The sequence below is a fragment of the Paroedura picta genome, chromosome 6 (assembly GCF_049243985.1).
Source record: "Paroedura picta isolate Pp20150507F chromosome 6, Ppicta_v3.0, whole genome shotgun sequence".
Lineage (NCBI taxonomy): Eukaryota > Metazoa > Chordata > Lepidosauria > Squamata > Gekkonidae > Paroedura > Paroedura picta.
In genome coordinates, this window is record NC_135374.1 from 53,550,525 (window position 1) to 53,571,800 (window position 21,276).

The 21,276-nt window shown below is 43.2% G+C and overlaps 1 protein-coding gene across 8 annotated transcripts in view; it reads left to right on the forward strand.

The window, feature by feature from the left end:
- Nucleotides 1–21,276, forward strand: part of NCAM2 (neural cell adhesion molecule 2) — a 305,171-nt gene that overhangs the window by 159,235 nt on the left and 124,660 nt on the right. For 5 of the 8 annotated variants that reach the window (XM_077342446.1, XM_077342443.1, XM_077342444.1 and 2 more), the window contains exon 9: nucleotides 6,919–6,987. The exons of the other annotated variants lie outside the window; for them this stretch is intronic. In XM_077342446.1, coding sequence (XP_077198561.1) covers nucleotides 6,919–6,987 — 69 coding nt within the window. The remainder of the gene's footprint in view (nucleotides 1–6,918; nucleotides 6,988–21,276) is intronic. 8 annotated transcript variants of the gene reach the window in all.

The window sequence follows — 21,276 nt, forward strand, 5'->3', positions numbered from 1 at the left end:
TCATTCTTTCCCACTCATATCCACAGCAGTACTCCAATAGATGTATCTTTTTAAAGAAGCAATTGGCATCCAATCAGCCTGGCCTACAAGCAGGCAGATCTCAATCTGAAAAACAAGTTTCTATACCTCAACCTTTAAATTTTCTTTAAGGTTATTTGTTTTATTTTTATAAGAAAACCTTTGCTTTTAGATTTGTGCTTATGTGCTCTAACTTTTTAGATTGTTTATGTCAATCCACAATATTTTGCAAATTCTTTTGCCATGTTTTTGAGTCCTCTTTTAATTAGGAGTCCTCTCTTGTGCTCTTTATAGCAAGATCTTTATAGATCACAATCAAAGTTTTGTTTTTGAAGCTTTCTTTTTGTGTTTTGATTTATCTTATGTTCCTTATAGAGAAAAATCTGTAGTATGTTTTCTGCTTATGCTTTTAACCTATTGCATATCAGAGCTTCTATTTCTTTTTGTGCTTATTAACTTGGGAAGCAATTGACCAGATTCTATCTAGCAATTCTTCTTTTCTTCCCCTCATATATATATTTGTATTTGAGCTGCTAATCTATTCATTCATAGACCATTTGCAATATGTTTGCAGGAACCTTTAACTTTGGCTCTTTGATTCTTTTTCTGAATAATTCTTTTTACACAACAGTGCAGAAGGCCAGTAGACCTAGCCTCCAAAAGCTATCTGCTTACAGGACTTGAAGGATTTTCTCTCCTCTTGTGTATTTCTACAAAGCATCTTGCTTCAATCACCCATAGTAATCTATCAGTTTTCTCTCAAATTCCCAAACTCACCAGGAGTTTGGCAACCTCCTTCTCTTGTTTTATGATTGCACTCTAATCTCCCTCTCCCTCCCTGGAGATGGCATCTAGCTCCTCTTAAATTCTATTTTCAGTCTCTATAAGGTCATGGTGGGCACCCACCACAGTAGATCTTTTTGACAGTCACTTATGGGGGCACCCCTCTGCCTCAATCTTTCATTTGAGTTCATTGTCTTCAAAGCTCTCAATTGGGTGTCTCCCCCTTGAGCTCTTCAGCTCCACTGTGCTGTTGATGCCCTGGGCCACTCAAACATTCTTGCAACCCGTGTCTGCCAAGCCTGCCCTAGTGAGGCTCCAGGCTTGTGCATCACAAACCTCAGATCGCCAGGCCAGTTCCTGATGGTCCTGCCTGTGTGCTCTTCACCTGTATCCTGCTCGCCAACCTCCAGACCTGACCTGGTCAATATGACAGCGATCCTCTGCCTGCATTTGCTATGGATGCGTCCTGTGGTCATGACCTGCTGCTCTGCGCTTTCTGCCCCAGCCTACCTGCTGGTGAACTTCTGGTGCTTGCTGTTTACCCCAGCTCCTGCTCTATGAAGCCTCACTGCCCAGCCGGCCTGCTGCTTCTTCTATATGCTACCTCTGATGCCCTGGATTAGTGCTTTCACCGCCTCTTCCCCTGCCATTTCAGTCACAAGGGGGGGAAGAAAGATCAACTGGTATGCTGAACACATCTCCAGCTATTGGCTTGTTTCTACAACCACTTTTTTTTACCCCCATGGAGGAACCTCCTTTACCATTCTATATGTTTGCAAACATCACCCAGCAATGTCTTATACATATATATGCATATATATATCAACATCTTCAGCTGCTGAACCAGTTGCTCATCTTCATCAATCCTCATGTTCAACTATTCAAGAAATCTCCAGCTTCACTCCCACCTTTACCAATTGGACAAGGGGGGAGGAAGTTTTTCAAACTGTATTGTCTGTATTCCAAATTGTATTGTGCCCTGTATTTCAACTCACTGCCTATTGCATTGTGCCTGTATCAGTTTTAAATAGTTTGCTAGTTTATGTATATAAGTTTTGCTAAATTGCTTAGCTTTACCTTGTTCTTATTGCATTGCTTATTAGAAGCCATTGCTTAGTTCATTGTTTAACTTTTTAGTTTCTACCACTTTCTGCCTGCTTCATAGTAATTGCTTGATATTCATTGCCAGCATCTTTAGGATTGCCTAGTGCTCGCATTATAAAATATTGCTCAGGTACTGCCCACAGTTTCCTCCCTGCATAGAATTTGGTTTTCACTGCATTTGCTTTTTGTCTATTGTTTGCTAGATTGCCTTGCTCAATGTATTAGTTTGCATTGGTTCATTGCTTTATTCATATGGTGGAGACCTCACGCTTAGCTAGTTCATAGTTCATGTATGTTACATTTAGTTTTGAGTGGTTGTGGTAAAGAGGAACAGCAACTTCACAGCTTTCCTTAAGTCACCCAAACCCCTCCTAAATGTGTTTTGTTTTTAATTTGGCTTAAGTTTTTGTAGTTTTTGTAGTGGCAGAAGATGGCCCCACTTTTCTCTCTGAATTTCTAGTCTGAATTTCAATCTTTGCCGCCACTAACGCATTATACATTGGTCTGTAGTGAATAAATTGGACATATAATTCACTACAGAAGGGGGGGAATGTTACGCATGGCAGGATCCCTGCCTTATGCCTTGGCACACTGTACTCCTTAACCAATAGCGCAGCGCGACAGTCTAGACTTGGGAGCAAGCTAGACACAGGACAGACCAAGTCACTCTGGCAGGGCAATGTCAGAGCAGACTCCATCTTAGGAAACAGGACAAGCCCAGGCTTGTTCTCAGCTACTGGTTTGGAAATCCAGGTGCCTCCATGCCCTACTCTCGACCCCCCCCCCCATTGTATTTCTAAGTGAGTGGACTGGCTTCCTCCTGTTTGCCTAAGGGCTCCTAGGAAAATCCTTTGTCTTGCAACATTTTTCACACTTGGCCCCTCTGCCAGGGGATATTTCCTCCCCACACCCTGCCAGCTAGACCTGATGGCTCTCTTCCTCAGAGCCATTAATACCTTTATCCAAATCCATTTACGGCCATCACCCCCCACTTGGCCAGGTATTGTCCTAATCTCTGGGGACCCTGGAAACTTCCAGCACATGCTTACCTGAGCCTTGTCACATAGCCCCCTTCCCAAAATCCTATAAAAACTGTGGCTTCACACAGCCACTCTGAGTGTCTTCCAACCCTGGACCTCCCACGCTGGTTCGTGCTTCTTCCTCTGACCCACCACTCCTCGGACAGGTAACTATCAAGCCTTCCACTCTTCCTCCCCCTTCTCTATATGTCTGCTTGTATGTGTGTTAGCTATTTGTGTGTACTTTTGTTATTTTCCTTTCAATAAAAGCTTATATTAATATTTTACCATTTAAATCTGTGTTTGCCTTGAGTTCCTACAGGTGTAATAACTCTCGTATACAAAGGTAACGATCCGATAACGCTAAGTTACCCCCCTCTCGCAGCATTTGAGCTAATATTCCCCACAAGCTCAAAGATACATGTTTTTAGGACACGTGTCCAAGCAATTTGGGTAACACACAATGCTGGTGACATCACTGAAACACCAGCCTAGGCCACCCCTTCTGCCAGTAAGTCCACCTACTAACAAGCTGATAGGTAGAGTCCTGACAAGCCTGTATATATGTTAGCATTATGGAACATAGGATTGTATCATGTTGACTGCTGTTTGGACTGGACACAAGTCCATATGTGGAATGTTCTTTATGCCTTGATCTTTTGTCTTCTGTTTTGTGATATAGTTAGAGATTATCACTGAGATTATACTTTCTGAAGCAGGATTGTTTGTGGGCATTGGTAATTTTGAGTAATTGTTGACTATCCTTGAAGCCCTTTTGTGTTAGAATAATGAAATAATATAGTTGTATGTAATGTTTTTGATTTCTGAGACTGTTCTCTGTTTCATAGTCAGGCTCCTATAAGACCTGGTAATCTACTTTTGTGAGATAGGTAAAATGGTAGTTGCAACTTCATTCTGTTCTGTGAACCAGAAGAATTGCAGGGTGTGATTTTCGTGCTGACATGATTTGGTATTGTACTGTGTCATTCATGTGGGTAAGTGCTTCACATTAGCCACTACATGTAAAAATGAACCTCCCAGTAATCATTGGAAATTATTTACAATACTAGTAAAAGAGCCCATTGTAAGCAAAATACAATGGGCGCTAGAATGTGGGGGATAGGGAGGGACAGGGCAGCGCAAGGAAGCTGACCTTAGAGAGGGCGGGCAGCAGCGGCGATCTTCAATTCTGGCGGGGTCTTGGCGCTGGCGGGGACTCCTTGGGAGTAGCGGAGGCGTCGTCGAGGTCGGGCGGCGGCGGCGGCGGGGCATCGTCGGCTCCTCGGGAAGGCCTCGGCGGCCATCTTCGATTCTTGCCGGGTCTGTCGTGCGGCTGGCAGGGGCTCCCTGTGTAAGACGCCGCGAGGCCGCTCCGTCGGCCGGGAGGAGGCGGCCAGGGCCACCCGCCACCCCGAGGCTCTCCCCAGCGTCCTCCCGGCCGGCGGAGCGGCCTCGCGGCGTGTAAGACGCCGCGAGGCTGCTCCGCTGGCCGGGAGGAGGCGGCCAGGCCCACCCGCCACCCCAAGGCTCTCCCAAGCGCCCACCCCCCACCCGAGGCTCTCTGGAGCCTTCTCTCAGCCGGCGGAGCGGCCTCGCAGCGTCTACGACGCTGCGAGGCCGCTCCGCCGGGCGAGAGAAGGCTTCCCGGCCCACCCCCCACCCGAGGCTCTCTGGAGCCTTCTCTTGGCCGCTCCGCCGGCCGAGAGAAGGCTTCCCGGGCCACTCACCGAGACGCTCCGCCATATTCCCTGGGCGGGTGAAGCAGCCAATGGGGAGCCGCCATTGGCTGCTTGGGGCGGGATTGACACTCGGAGGGGCCAATCAGGAGCCGCTTTGCGGCTCCTGATTGGCCCCTCCGAGTTTTTATCTCGGACCGGTCCCGCCCTAACTCCTCCCCACTACCCCTTACTCTTTTATTCAGTCCGTGGCACCCGTGGCGCCACGGGCTGTGTACAGATGGAATAGCTTTGTAGCTATGGTTGACTGTGTTGTTTAAGTTTACTGTACAACTTTTGCAAATTATATTGTTATTCTGATTGTTGAAGACCATCAGAACAAGATAGTCCATCTGATCTCTATAGATATTGTTGTACTCGGCCTTCTCTGAGTCTGAGGAAGTGTGCTTGCACTCGAAAGCTCATGCCTTAAATAAATCTTTGTTGGTCTTAAAGGTTCCACTGGACTCTGATTTGATTTTGTTGTATGCCTTCTCTGTGTCAGCTATTCTTTCTTGTCCTTCCTTTCCTGCTTAATATATTTTCTAAAGACCATAGTTTGTCTGCACTGTAAAACATCATCGTATAAGAAAATGCTGGGGAGAAAAAAACAATTATTTAATCTAGAAAAAGAGTAACATGTATAATATTGGCCCATTATGCATGGAGGGGAAGGTCCGCATTCGGGGTGGAATGGCGTCGCCTAAAATCACTGATAACGCACGGCGCCGGCTGCAACTGGCCGCAGATTCGGTGCAGGCTGCCGAAAAAGCCACGTTAGCGAAATGCGGAAGCAGAGCTTCCGGGCAACCAGGGCGCAACCAGAAGCGGCGCTGGAGTCGGCGCGTGCATAATCGGCTGCTCTGGGTTTTGCCGCCGTTGTGTCCCGTCCCATGCGTAAGCGGTTTGCTTCGCTTCTTCCACTTCCGCGTTTTTCATGTGACCCGAAATCGCCGTTTCGGCGGCTGTGCATAATGGGCCATTGACAGTTTTAAATTTACATAAGAAAGATTTTAACCAGGTGAGAGCAGTTATAAAATGCAAGTCTGTACATAAAACAATAATTCCAATAATGTCCATCACTGTATATTTTCAACAATATAGTACATTGGACAGTGCATCTCTATTGGACATTATATGAATTATTTATTTATTTTTGTGATTTCTAGGCTGCCAGTCTCCAAAATTGGTCTCAGGTCAGGTAACATCAATAAAAATACAACTTACAATAACATTACATCTAATCTAAACTACAATATAATTCTAAACCCTATTTTCTCTAGCTCCTGCTAACTCACTTTTTGAACAAGACATACCAGCAGGCCAGGTAAGAGGTTGAAATAAATATCAGAGATGCCTGGCCTGATAAGGGGGTGATAACCCTTTCAAGTGGGGCTAAACAATAGCCCTTTCAAGTGGGGGTAAACTTGAGGCCCAGATGGATAGCTGAGATTCAGCCTGACTTCAACTAAATGTCTGGTGGAAGAGTGTTATTTTGCAGGATCTATGGAACTTTGGGAGCTCCATAAGGGTACATGTTTCCACCAGGCTGAAGCCAGGGCCCTCCCTGGCTCAGGTTGAGACTGGGCACAGCTCTTTAGGCCTGGGCACCATTAGCGAGATGGAATTTGCTGACCGCAGAGCTCTTCGGGGGTGGCATGTAACAGAGAGGCAGTCTCTCAGGTATGCAGGTTCCAGACCACATAAGGCCTTGAAGATTAAAACCAATACGTTAAACCTGATCCAGAACTCTATCAGCAACCAGTGCATCTGCTGGAGAACAGGTCAAATATAGGTACTCCATGGGGTAAGGAAAGGACCTGGGCAGCTGCATTTTGTGCCATTGTAATTTCTGAGTCAAGGAATAAGGGAAGGCTGAGTTACAGTAGTCCAGCCTAGAGGTCATCATACTGTAGCTAGATTTTCTGGGGCAAGATAGGGCACTATAAGCGTCGCCTGGTATAGGTGGAAGAATTGACAAGAAGGAACCATCAGCCAAAATACCAGGAACAAATGCGACCAAGCTGATGATTATTAATCAATATGTGAATTTATTCTATCTCCAAGGTAGATGGAAGAATGCATGGCGAGCTACTTTTGTGATTTATTTAAATAGGAATAAAACTATGAATTATTAAGAGAATGACCATGAAAGCATTTAATTAAGGCTTTGTTTCCGTGCACTGAATTGTAAGGTCCTGATTAACATATCAAAAATGAGGAAATTAATAGAATATCATAGATGGTTTGATTGCAGCATACTGCATTGTGTTATACAGATGGGTGATGGCCCCCAGAGTTTCCTCAGGACTGTTTTTGCAGCCACAGGATTGGAAAGCAAGCAAAGGGTAAGATTTCCCTTTCATCTGTGTAGCACGGTAGGCTGGGACAACCAAGTTCAACCATGCATGCGTAGCCATTCAGGTTCCAGACCTGCTGAGGGAAGCGAGGGACTTCCAGGAATTGACCTGGAAGCCTGAATTTTCTCTTTGATCTGGTTTTACAGCCCAGGCTGGCTGCATAGCTCTGCTTTCCCCATCCACTCTTCTTTGGTTCTTGGGCTTCACAGTTTCTGATGTGACAATTTATGCTGAATGCTTGGCATAGCTTTCTCAGCTAGTTTAGGCATTGGCCTGGATCCAATTTTAGGAAGGCTGAGCTTGCATACTTGCCTCTTTGGGTCTGGGAACCCCAGTAATGAGTCTTAAGGCTTGGGCTATCTGTGTTATGCCTAGCTCAGGGGTTGGTGCCCAGTTCTAAACTTCAGGTAGCACACAGTGGCTGACATCCATGTGAGTTCCCTGCCATCCCACAGGCAGGCTGGAGAGAGAGGTGGTCATTGTCAGATAGGCAGGCTACCAGATGTGCTGTGTTGCACTAGTGCTCCTACGAGTATACACAATAAAAGCTGTGGCCATTTCTCCTCCAGATCTATTTGTTGTTTATTTTTCTCTAACCCATGCTCCCTTCCTTACCCGTCAGGCCACAATCTATATTTTCCACACATTTATGAATATAAATAGTAACGTAACCTAAAACCATAGTGCTACTCCTACCCTTATATTGTCCTATGATTTGATTTCAAAGATTTGGGGAGTTTTGATAATGATAGGAAGAGCAAAAACAATTGATATACAAGAATATCTCTCTCACACAAACACAAAGATTGTGTTCATCTGCCTGAAAGAAGTATTTGCAGGTCTAGTCATAAGAAATTTGCTCTTATGTTATTAAAGGGGGGTTCTTCCCAGGAAGCACGTTTGCCCACCTTGGCAGGGGTGCAACTTAACATTGCATCCCAGGCCAGGAATTTGGGTGTGAGCATCGATGCCTCCTAAGAGCATCTTGTGGCGCAGAGCGGTGAGGCAGCCATCTGAAAGCTTTGCCCATGAGGCTGGGAGTTCAATCCCAGCAGCCGGCTCAAGGTTGACTCAGCCTTCCATCCTTCTGAGGTCGGTAAAATGAGTACCCAGCTTGCTGGGGGATAAACGGTAATGACTGGGGAAGGCACTGGCAAACCACCCCGTATTGAGTCTGCCATGAAAACGCTGGAGGACGTCACCCCAAGGGTCAGACATGACTCGGTGCTTGCACAGGGGATACCTTTACCTTTACCTTTATCGATGCCTCCCTGACTATGGAGGGCCAGGGCTTTTTCGATCCTGGCCCCCACCTGGTGGAATGAGCTCCCGGGTGAGTTGCGGGCTCTGCGGGATTTGTCAGCTTTCCACAGGGCCTGTAAAACGGAGCTCTTCCGCCAGATTTATGGTTGAGGCTGGGGTCTGCAAGGTAGAGCGTTGCCCCTCCGGAGGGTCTGAAGTATACATCATCTCCCCCCATTCTCTATCGTCTTGGTAGGTGGGAGTAGATTGTGATTGGCTGCCGCCATGTTATGTTATGATTTTTAATGTCTTTTAATGGGGTTTTAATTGGGGTTTTGAAGACAACTGTTATTCGCCATGAGCCTACCCAAGGAGTGGCGGGAAAAAAACCAAATAATAACAATAACAACAACAACAACAATAATAATTTATTCCAATATTAGTACAAAAATGCAAAACCCAGCCCCACTATTTATGTAACGGATTACATGTTAATTGTTGTTGTTGTTAGGTGCGAAGTCGGTTCCAACCCATCGCGACCCCATGGACCCCATGGGCTTTCCTGTCCTCTACCATTCCCTGGAGTCCATTTAAGCCCGCACTGACTGCTTCAGTGACTCCATCCAGCCACCTCATTCTCTGTTGTCCCCTTCTTATTTTGCCCTCAATCGCTCCCAGCATTAGGCTCTTTTCCAGGAAGTCCTTCCTTCACATGAGGTGGCCAAAGTATTTGAGTTTCATCTTCAGGATCTGGCCTTCTAAGAAGCAGTCAGGGCTGATCTCCTATAAGACTGACCGGTTTGTTCACCTTGCAGTCCAATTCTTTGACGCTCAGCCTTCCTTATGGTCCAACTATCATAGCCATACATTGCAACTGGGAAGACTATAGCCTTGACTAGACGCACTTTTGTTGGCAGGGTGATGCTTCTGCTTTTTAGGATGCTGTCTAGATTTGCCATAGCTTTCCTCCCCAAGAGCAAGCGTCTTTTAATTAGCATGTTAATTAACATGTGATAATTAAGGATACAACTTTTATGTACACAAATGCTAACATTCCATTGTTCAAATATGAATATCCAGATACATAAACCAGGTTTCCTGGGATTGTCATAACCTATAAAATCATGACCATGCACCCTGACGATATGCTGAATGTTCTGGGATGGGGAGGGGAGCTGGGTGGTTGTGTACCGGCATCCAAAGCTTCTGAACCACATTCTGCATGATCACATCACTTCTGGGGTTTCTAGAAACCTGAAGAATATTTCAGGGTTTTCTGAATGGTAGAAAAGTTGAGAAAGGCTGCTTTAGATTTTTCAAGACTCTCTCCTCCCCCACCTTCCCAGCATAGGAGCCAGCTCAGTGTCTCTCATGATAGAGTGTCTCTCAGTGTCTCTCATTTGCTGCTGCTTTAACTCCACACTTCCCCACCTGGGCAGGGTACTGAGAAAAGTCTGTACCCTGCAGGTGATGAAGGAGCTATGCCAAATTACCCAAGAGTATCCCCATTGATCTGCATAGGTCATTACTGAGGACAGTCCTGCTGAAGTCTAACCAATCAGGCTCTGGACTCAGCTCCTCCTAGGCTGATTCCTCATCAGTGGCACTGCTCCACCCCACTGCCAGTGCATTAAAGTGGACCAGCGTGCCCTGCAATTTTTTGTGTCCTCACAGTGCACTGGATCTGCTATTGAAATGTGTCCCCATGGGGGGATACAGCCGCAGTGGAAAGGTTCCACTTGGGGGGGGGGCATTTTTGTTTTTTTTAAGGAAGGTGAGATTGCATGAGAATTGAATCCCAAAAATGTCTCAGTCCATCCCATAGCACCATGAAGCACCTTCTGGCAGTAATTCTGCATTTTAATCCATTGCAGTGTGATAATCTTGTCCACCCATAGTCTCCTGCCCTTCAGCTTCATTTGATGTTTTCAATGTATAGTACTTTGGGAGAGAGGAAACAGTTTCTCTTTTGTCAACTCTCTCCATCCCATGTATAATTTTATAAGCCTCTATCATTTGAAAAGTACTATCAGTCTTTCCAGATAAGAAAAGTGTTCCAGTTAGGGTTGGGCGCTCCGGCATCCAAAGCAGCTGTTTGTGTGTGAAGCAGCCAGCACCGTGGAGCAGGGGGAAGGGAAGATGCAGTCGCTGGAAGATGCAGTCGCTGGCACCCCATCAGGATTTGGGATGGGGGAGGGTTCTACTGTGATAGCTGGGGTAGGACGTTACTGGTTTGAGATTCAAATCCATGTGGTCTTTCAGGTTCCAGGATTTGGAACTTATTTTCAATGGGGAAAAAGACATTTTCATGTATTTATTTATTCTTTCGATTTCTAACTCACCACTCCTGGCAATGTCAGCTCCTGGTGGCTTACAGCAGTTTAATATTATTATACAATACGTGGCAGTACATCTGGTGCAATAATTCTGAGCCTGGAGGAGGTAAGCTAATAGGTGCATCAGCAGATTATAACCGCTGATTCATTGATTTAAATGATAATTGTAGGTTTTTGCCGCCATCTGTGGTTTTCATAATTTTATTGTAGGGAATTATATGTTAAATGTTTTTATGGATTTTTATGGGGTATGTTTTTATTGTTGTAAGCTGCCTTGAGACGACTTAGTCAAAAGAGGCAGGATATAAATTAAACTATAAATAAATACAAATAAAATAAATATTAGAACCCAACATTAAAAACCATAAAAATAACCTGGCACTATGAAATACATCCCAGCAGCATTAAAAGCAATCCGTATATTCAGTCCATGAATTTTGTAATGCACACAACTATAGGCAACTTAGTAATCAAGTGAGTAAGCTAGCTTTTATTATAACCCTAAAGTTATGGTTATTTACTGCATGACATTGTTGTGCATTACCTTTCAGTTTGCTTACTCTGTTGGCAGTTATGCATTCATCAAAGAGACATAAATGCATTGCAAACAGGTTGAGAGATGGTACGGATGAAGAAAAGAGCACCCACTCTTTTCCATTTTCAAAGAGTCTCTTATTTGAAAGACCTTTATTTTAAAGACATCTGGAGAATAGTGCCAAGAACACTTCCACAAGTGGTGCTTTGTGTGGAGAACATAGTGAAAGTCTTTCAACATTTACTCTCACTCAGTATTCACTCACACAGAAAACAAATTTAAATTCAGCAAATGTTTTTTCAAATCTAATTCCACACTTTCAATGAATGTTTCTTCCCTCAGATTTTTTAAAAACATAATTGTATTTTCATCTTTACACACTGTCTTAAATATTAAATATTAACTTATATATGCTTCCTGCTATCGTTAAGTGTGGGAGACCAAGTCACAAGAAAGAATCCTAGATACTGTTTTTAATAATGTTAAAATTGAAAATGGCTATGAAATGGCTCTTTCCCAATAATATGTATCAATATTATAATTTGAATAACCATATATTAATATGTGAGTTACAAAATGGTATCTTTCTACAATGTAGAAAACTTTGACATATTACAAGTTAATCATCCCATTTCCACTTCAATAATAAGACCAAAACCTATGATTAATATCTTCTGCGAAAATTCCCTGTGGTTCTGCCCTCAGCTGCAGATGGCATTGTCTTTGCATATTCAACACATCTTTAAACCGCCCGTGGCGCCACGGGCGCCACGGACTAAATAAATGGCTAAGGGGTTCTAAGGCGGGATGTGTCCGTGATGAGGAAGGGTCCGGATTGGACCCTTCCTCCGGACGGACAATCGGAGGGACCAATCGGCAGGCGCACAGCGCCTGCCGATTGGTCCCTCTGATTCCCAGCCCCAGCAACTGCGAGCCGCGCGCGCAAAGCACCTCTCGCCGCATCAGCCTGCCGCCTGAGCGAGCCCCCGCCAGTCGGAGCTCTAAAAGACCCGCCCGCAACTCAACATGGCCGCCGCGGACATGCCGAGGAGCCGAGGACACCCTGCCGCCGCCGCCCTCCCTCGACGACGCCTCCTCACTAAGGTGCCTTTCCTTTCCACGCGCTGCCCTGTCCCTCCCTCTCCCCCACATTCTAGCGCCCATTGTATTTCGTTTACAATGGGTATGTTATAACTAGTATAAATCATTAACAAATTATTTGTGGAAATAGGTTAATAAGAAGAAAAGAGTAAGAAGGTAAAATTTGCTGCATTGCAAAGTTTTGAAAAAGGCTGCAATAAATCCTGGATCATTTTGAATTTTTTTGAATTGAAGTGTTGAATTTTTCTACCCACTGTCATTTCCCTTGACACTGTACCTGGTTGTGATAGTCATTTCATCACTGAAATGATTGTTTTAATTGCTAACCTCTTTATTGGAAATTTCACAGATTTTAGAGTAGTCACTCTTATTTTTGGAATATAACTTGTTAGGATTTTGTAGTTTTCTTATTTGTAAGGATCTGCATATACAATAAGTTTTTAAGCGGCAAGAAGTTATTTTATATTGCCATTTCATAATTGACTAATTTCCTGCAAGTCCAAAGTAGTACTCCTTTTGCTTAATGTCAGATATGTATGAATAGCATGGAATTTCAATGTTGCTATTGCATTACATTTGAAAGCTTCCAGTTTATCAAGCTATCTCACTGCAGACTCCAGGGGGGAGTCATCAGGCTACGATTTTCTCTTATAACAATACTTAATATTCAGAAGACCATTAATATTCTAGTTTTAATTATAGTACATTCTTATATTTGTCATGTCTTGCCAATCAGTGCTAAGGGTTGTGAAATCTGCCCAATGTCTTCTGATACTGAGAAAGAGCATATCCTTCCCTACATAAGGCTTGAACTTTGTTTTATTTGGAAGTAAAAATAAATAAATAAATAGCAATATAGTAAATAATTACAGGATTCTGTTAAGGACTACACTTTGAACCTTCAAATACATGTTTGTATGTTTCCTAACCAAGAGCCATCTTGCTATACAGCAGAACTATGGTCAGCTATGAAAAAGCATATTGGCTCCATAGTAATGTTTATATTACTAAAGGGTAAGTCAGCATAGTTTTTATGCTTTGCTATGATATATTTATCATTTGCCAACTATTCTGTTTTGAAAACTCTATTGGAAATATGTACCTGATGTGTCTAATGAAGAGTTGAAACAGATGCATTTATAGAATTCTATTGCACATACATACATAAATGTTTGCTCCTGTCTGAGCTAGGCACAAAAATGTTAATCTAAGGAACCCAGTTGGACTCCCTCTTATGAAAAAAATATTCCAACATTTCAAGGAGCAGCTAGCAGCTTCTGTTTTACTATAGGAGAATTATGGTTTAATGATTTACAAGTAACATTGCCTTAATTAAGGAATCTATAGACAATGTTGGATGAGAACTGTGAACTGAGGACTAGTCCGTTCCTTTAAGAGTAATAAATATCTGAGAATGTTCTTTTACTGTTCTTTTTCATTCCATTGTTGTTCTTTTTTCCCTACCCCCCTCATAATTGTTATTACTTGCTCCATGGAGTGATGCTATTAGGCTGTAATATTGGTGTTTCACATACTAGGTTAGTTTATCTTTCCACATAATGATGCCTGGTATCTGTGTGCCTGATACAGTCACTGATTGGCCTTCAGGGACTTCAGTCGCCCCCCATAGAAACAATCAGGCAGGGAACACCCCACTCCAAACTGCCTCCATCTCCCTGATTGGTCCTCAGGGAGGTCATTCGCCCTCCTGAGGACCAATCAGGAAGGGTATCCCCTGTTCCTGACTGCTTCCCCCTTCCACCCATGTGATGAGCCAGCAGTTAGGTGAGCTGGCTGTGCAGGGTGACTGGCCTGGCATGTGGTAGAAGCTAGGCTCCAGGCCAGGTGTTCAGCCTGGCCAGGCAGTGGTAACACATATTGGTGGTGTGTGTGGGGGGGGAAGCAGGAAGGCCTACAGACCCAAACAGGCCCACTGCCCCGCACAACCTCATCCAGTCTGGACAGCAACCACCTCAATCAGGCGAGTGGGCTTGCGCCTTTTGGACTTTTTCCACAATGGGCTGTTTTGCTAGTTCTTTAATAATTTATGGAAGTTTATTATCACCCCTTAGAAGTAACAAATGGGAAGATATGCCATAATAATTTATATTATTATTAATGTATAATTTATATTAATAATATAAGTATGTTCTACTGTGAGGTTTATAGAAGTGTAATCTGTAATACTGTGATCTATTTAAATAGCAACTGTGCTAAGCAGCCTGCCAGTAGCTGACATACTGACTCCAAATACAGCTTGCTTCTTCTTTGTTTATCATCTCCTGCATGCAATATGCTGTGACATTCCCAGCCTCAGCCCAATGACTTGATGACCACAAAGCCAGTACCAGATTTAGAGAGATTTTGCTCAGGACCAAGGGTCTTTCTTTATGAGGTTTACCCTGTCACACCAGCAGTGATGTGCTGTTTCAGACACATTCACCACCACACTGAATGTCTCAGGATGCTTGCTGATCATCCTTGCCATATCACCCCATACAATCTCTGCCAAGCTAGTTATGGCCTACATAGTCATCAACCAGGTTCATTTAACCAAACTCCATCACAGTGAAGATGAAAAAATGCAACCCTAACAATCACTGCTTGACCCCATTAGCAATCAGCTAATCCTGTGATGACAAAGGGAAGGTGAATAGGTCAGCAGCCAGCAAAAAAACACCTGCTTGGATTAGGCATGTCTGGAATGAGGCATGGATATCCATACCTCCCTATTGACTGCTACTCTTTTAATCACCCAATAAGTCCTCATGCCTTTTTTATTTCTGAGTAAGCCAAGGCAAACTGCTCTTCATCTTTAATGTTGGGAATACTACTTGGAAAAGATTAAGTCTACTTTTTGTGTACATCCTGATTGATGCTGACATTGCACATCCCACAACATTCAAGATAAATGCCATCCAGTAAGCCTTCCTGCCACAGTCAAAACATGACCTGCAATCCTTCCTGGCCTTGCTCAATTTCTACCACTCATTCCTCCCAAAAAAGCCAACTCTTGCCAAGATGCTGCATCATCTTTTGCCTAAGAAAGCCTCATGCGTCTGGGGCCGAGCTCATCAAATTGCTTTCAATACTTCAAGAATCTCCTGTCCTCTGTCAGGATTTTTGTCCATTTCAGTGAATCCTAGCAATTTGTCCACACTTGGAATGCTGCTCCATACTGTCTTAGTGCAGTCCTCAACCACCAGTTGCCTGATGGGTGCAAAGCCTACTACTCCCACACCCTATCTTTTACCGAATGGAATTACACTCAAATTGACAAGGAAATACTAACAATCATTGTGAGTGTCAAGAAATTCCATGACTATTGGGCCTCTTCGCACCAGATTATCAATCACCTCAGATTCTCATTGATCCATTTTCCTCCATGGCTACAACATGTTCCAGCATGCACCACCTACAACATGCACCACCTTAGAAAATCCATGGGTAATGATGATGACCTCAACTGCCTGCCACTGCCAAGCATTGACACAGTTCCATTGGTGGCCCATGGAGTCCTGCTCATAGAGACTCTTCCTCTTCCAGAAATATCTCTTCACACTTCAGACATCACCATCCATTCAGTTAAGTAACAGGACCTCTCCCACATCCTCAACTGGGTATGGAGACGATGGCCTGAGGGGTGTCAGGACTCTGTAATTTCACTCATTATCTCCTGGCAGCATGAAATTTCCTTCCACAAATGTTGTTTGCTGTAGGGACATTGTGTGTTCATCCCAACCAAACTGTGTCTCTGGGTGCTGGAGGCCCTGCATGAAAGTCAAGGCATTGTTCAAGCTGCATAAAAATGCCACAAACCCCAAACCAGCATTGAGAAACAACATAAGTTCCATGGTCATGACACCATATAGACTTTTCCAGCCCATAACATGATTAAACACTCCTGATCATAATGAACTCCTATTCAGTGGCTGGAAGTCATGCTTGTCTCATCCATGATATCAAGGGCCCTGAATTGAATCTTTACCACCCACAGTCTCTCAGACACCATCACCTTCAATAACAGGGCTCAGTTCATGGTGGCTGAGTTTTAAGAGTTCAGGGCCACAAACATGATTTGTCACATCACATCAGTGCCATTCCATCCATCCACCAGTGGCCAAGATGAGCAAATGGTGAGAACCAAAAAAAGGCACTCACCAGGATCATCTGGGGGACTGGAGACAGTGGCTGGCTCAATTCCTGATGCATTAGCCATAACACCAACATGATCCACCAGGAGGAGTCCAGCTGAGCTCCTCATGGACAGGAGGCTTGCAATCTTCCTAGACAGACTCAACCACAACCTAACATTGGAACGGCCTCCAATGCAGGATGTGTCCATGACCCCAAGATCCTTCATACCAGATGATCCTGTCTACATAAGGAATTACAGTAGCAACTCAGACTGGATTTCGGCAGTGGTTACCAGGGCAATAGGGCCTGTCTCATACAAGGTCCAATCACTGGATGGGCCCATGTTTTGACATTATGCAGACCAAATGAGATGATGGCTGCCCTATGTAACCAGAACGTCACCAGCTCCCACATCCAACCCAGCATCTCTAAGTAGTTTCCCCCCTTTTCTTTCTTTCTTAGTCCACTTATTATTGGGCACATTCCTCTACTTTTATTATTGAATGGTTCAAAAGTAAACTCAAGTTCTATCAGGTCATCATTGTTTCTTTTTCCCCACCATTTTTTATTTTAAATTATCTAATAGAACATATAAGAAAGAGAACAAAGTACAGACATCATATATCTTTTAACTTCCTATTACATTACTTAGTAAATAATGTTACATTATTTTACTTTCATTTCTAACTAGTTTAAATCTCACCACTCTCCAGTGATTAGGACCTTTTCATTATACATACTCGAAATTCTATAGTCTTTAATCTTCAAGTTTACATACCAATCATTTCCCCTTTTCCCTAAAAAATTTAAAAAATACTATAACACAGAAGCAGATATTACATTTTCTCTGACCAAAATTGTAAAGTTAAACATTTCAGCCAGTTCTAAAAATTTAACAATCTAATTATCTATTTAATTTGTATTAGACATATATAAGACTTACAACCACTCTCACATTTCTGAACAACCAGCCAGGTCCCCCTCGTCCCCAGTTGTCTGTCAAAGTCGACCAAATGTTCTTTATTTTCTTCTTTCAGAGGGACTTTAAATCTATTTACAATCCACATTCGAAAATTTGTAATCCATATTCAGATAATAGTAGAGACAAAGTTCCTTTTTCTATCTGTATCATTGGTCTTTCTTACAAGTTGGTTGCTGACAATTATAATATGACGGTTGCAGAATTTGTAAAACTTCCTATTCTAATTTATATCTTTCAATAAATTCACTCACTTTGGTGACTTTCAGTCTGAATCTTGAAATGTAAAGATGACTCCTAATTCATTCTATCAAAATGTAATCTGTTTATATTAGAGTTTAACTTTTCTTTTCCATAAAATTCTTTGTGGGATTTCCTTTAAAATGATCACTTCATTATCATCAATTTTAAGCTTCATTTTGCAATACTGTTGTAGGATCCTATCTCTAGTAACTTTCTTCACTAAGTGAACTAAAATATTGCATTTCTGGAGTTCATAGACAGAATGTACTTCCATTTGCATATCTTCTTCTGGAAGTTTAAGAAGTTCTGCAAGCACATTAACCACTCCTTGTGTTCTCCCTTTATTTCAACAATATTTTTCAGTCTTAAGAAACATTTCTTCTGTTTAAATTCCAAAAGGGCTAAGTTACCCAGACTTCATTCAATTTGTATGTCAAACTCATCCATTTTTGCTTCTACTATTACATACATACAATTTTATTACGGTCATAGACCAGCATAAGAAACATCCATTAAAACCAGGAATTAAAACATCTTAAAATATAGAGAATACAAAAGGTAGAAAATACAAAAGGTAGATAGACACAGCTGTCCAGATTCATTTAAAACAGCTTCTACTATTAAGTTTTTCTCTTTAACTAATTTTACCTTTTCTTAAAAATAATTAATAGAATTCTCAAAATTCTTAATACCTTCACTGTAGGTTGCATGGTTTTGAAGGATTCTTCTAAACATTAAAGATGTTTGTTTATTAATTGAAGACTGGTATCCTATTTACATAAACTCTTATCCAGTTTCTTCTCCATTTGTATCATGACATTCTGAAAGTAATCCATACTTAGTTTGGTCAATTTTGGAAGACTTCTTAGGGGCCATTTTCCTTCCCCCACCTGTTATATTTTCAATTGCCATTATATGGTCGTATTGTATCACAAATGAATTAAGCTCTATGGCAGTCTGCCAATGGCTAAAAGTTTTATCTTTATTTACATTCCATGATGGCTTTACCCAGGGTAATTTTCACAATCACTGATTTAAAAATTCTTTACTATATATAGGCTTAATTTAAAAGGTTATTTTAATTCTTTTAACATGAAACAACTCTTTTTTGTATTGTATGCCAGAAGAGGAAAACATTGTCTGCTTTAAACTTTTGTTGTTTTTTTATTGAGAGATTGATGTGTTAACTTTCCATTCTTGTGTATAAGTCCAACTGAAAGTGGAAGGTAATTTCAAATTCCTTTTGAGTGTCTTTTCTTTGAAGAAATTAGGAAAATAGCTGCAATTATGTGTGTCTCAGCACAAAGCACACCATTCCTGGTTCAGAGAATGCCTCCATTTGTTCCTGTTGACTTTCTGGCAACAGGAACTTTATTTATTTTTTATTTAGATTTATATACCGCCCTCCCCGAAGGCTCAGACTTCAAAGACTTTTCTTGCAAAGTAAAAGGAAGAAATATTCTTCATTTTCCCCTTAACTGGGGAAAATAAGTAGCTGGAAAGTCTTTAGATATTGGGTTTTCCAGCTGTGCCAGGCAGGGACCTGCAGAATTTTATCCTGCAGATGTTCTCAGTGGACAGAGCCTGAATTCAGGTCATCATTGTTTTTATAGTGAACTAGCAAATAAGCCCGCTGCAGCTTGAATGCAGCGGGTGCTAGTGGGGATTCGGAGCCGGCGGGATGGCACGGCTGTGGGAGGGGGTGAGCGGGCGAGCGGCGAGGTGCACGGGGCCGCGCAACTGGGCAGGGGCACAGGAGTCGGGGCCCCCCGCAGCGCTGGCTACCTGGAGCCGCAGACTGTGTTGTCTGGGGACGGCGGCGGCAGCACGGCGAGAAGGCGAGATCCCAGGTGCCATGGCGCGGCGCAGCTCAGCCGGGCCGCGGGAGTAGGCGAGCGGGCAAGTTGGCGTGGGGTGGCACAGCGCGCTTGTAGGCATGCAGGGCAGAGGCTGGCGGCACGGCAGCGCAGCAGCGAGTGCGGCTGCAGCCGGGCGGGGCAACGTTGGGTGGCAACGCAGGGCACTCTCGGCCGTGTGGGCCGGCTCCAGGCGTGGGTGAGGCGGCAGCAGCGGCGTGGCAGCTGGGTGTCGCAAGGCGCTCTGCGAGGCAGCGACTGGGTAGTCGCACCCAGCGCCTCCCGAGTAGTCAGTCCAGCAGCAACGGACCAATTGCAAGCCGCACTGTGCGCGGCTTGCAATTGGTTCCTTGCCGCCAGACTGACAATCAGAGGGCCCTCCGATTGTCAGTCCAGGGGAAGGGGCCTATGGGCACCCTTCCTCATCACAGACAGGGCCCACCCTGGGGGCCCTTAGCAAATTATTTAATCACCGAAGCAGGTTAAAGATAGCTTAATCTATTGTACATTTAAGTTTCTGTTTTCATTTTTAAGCCACCCTCTGCTTTCTGTCCCTTTGATTTGTTTAGGCTAGCCTTTCTCAACTTTTTAACCATTGAGAACCTCCTGAAACTGTCCTCAAGCTTTAATAAACACAAGTGGTGGTGCAATCATGCAGAATACAGTTGGGAAACATAGTTGTGTACCAGCTACCCAGGGGCCCTACCATTCCCACCCCTCAAGGCCCATCATTGGCCTTTGGGGGGGGGCAGATCAACATGACTATATATGGTCATATCACCCAACAATGTTTAAGAAATTTATCAACTTAATTAAATTTAATTAACTACCACTCATTTGAGAAATTCTTCCATGGCTACCAAGAAACCCCAGGGTTTCACAAAACCTTGTAAAATTTACTCAATCTTCCATTCATTATTCTGCAACTTCCCTCCTATCCAGTTCTACATTTTCCCCAGCTTGTGCTATAGAATAATCTTTTTGAAAATATATTCTTTTCAAAGGCCTTAAATTCACTTGATAGGAAATCTTATATTTTCAGAGAAATCTATCTGCTTATTAGGAGAGTCATTCCCCCAAAAAGATAAGTACAGTATTTGCTGGCGTATAAGACTACTTTCCCCCCCTGAAAAACATGCCTCCAAGGGGGGGGGAGTCATCCTATACGCTGGGTGCACTTCAATTGGGATAGACATAGCTGTCCATAGTGGCCCATAGTACTGTAAAATAATGTAACAAACTCTATATTTTGAGTGGAAATGTTGGGGGGTCATGTTATACGCTCAGTCGTCTTATACGCCGGCAAATACGGTATATTTACAGTATCTTTTTCTTTCTAAGTAAAAATATGGCACTCTGATTAGGGCTCCTCAGGTAATACACAAACGTAGTATTTCTGTATTAGCTACTATATAGATGGTACTAGCATCTAACATTTGCTATTAATATTCATTTCTCTCTATCTTATTCTGCCTTATCTAAGCCATTCATTGTCTTAGCAATCTATTTTTCCTTTAACCCCTTACAGTATAGTATAGTTATTTCTTATGCACCTTTATAGCTGTGACTTTACATGTATATTACTAGAAAAAATGCCCAGAAGCTTTTAACTGGGTTCAAAATGACCAGTATTCGCTGCTCAATTCAGTTCATGCCTGAGGGCTGAGTTCTAAGTCTGTATAGACTGTAGCTGCTAGAAATACTGTCTGGAAAGTCTTCCTCTGAAACCATGGGGGGATTTTTGTGTCCTTCCTCTATCCTTTGCTAAAAGCCTGGTGGGAGAAACATCACTCTACACAGGCCCACTCTAGGCAAGCCAAGACTTCAAGCTCAGTGGTTCAGATTTCT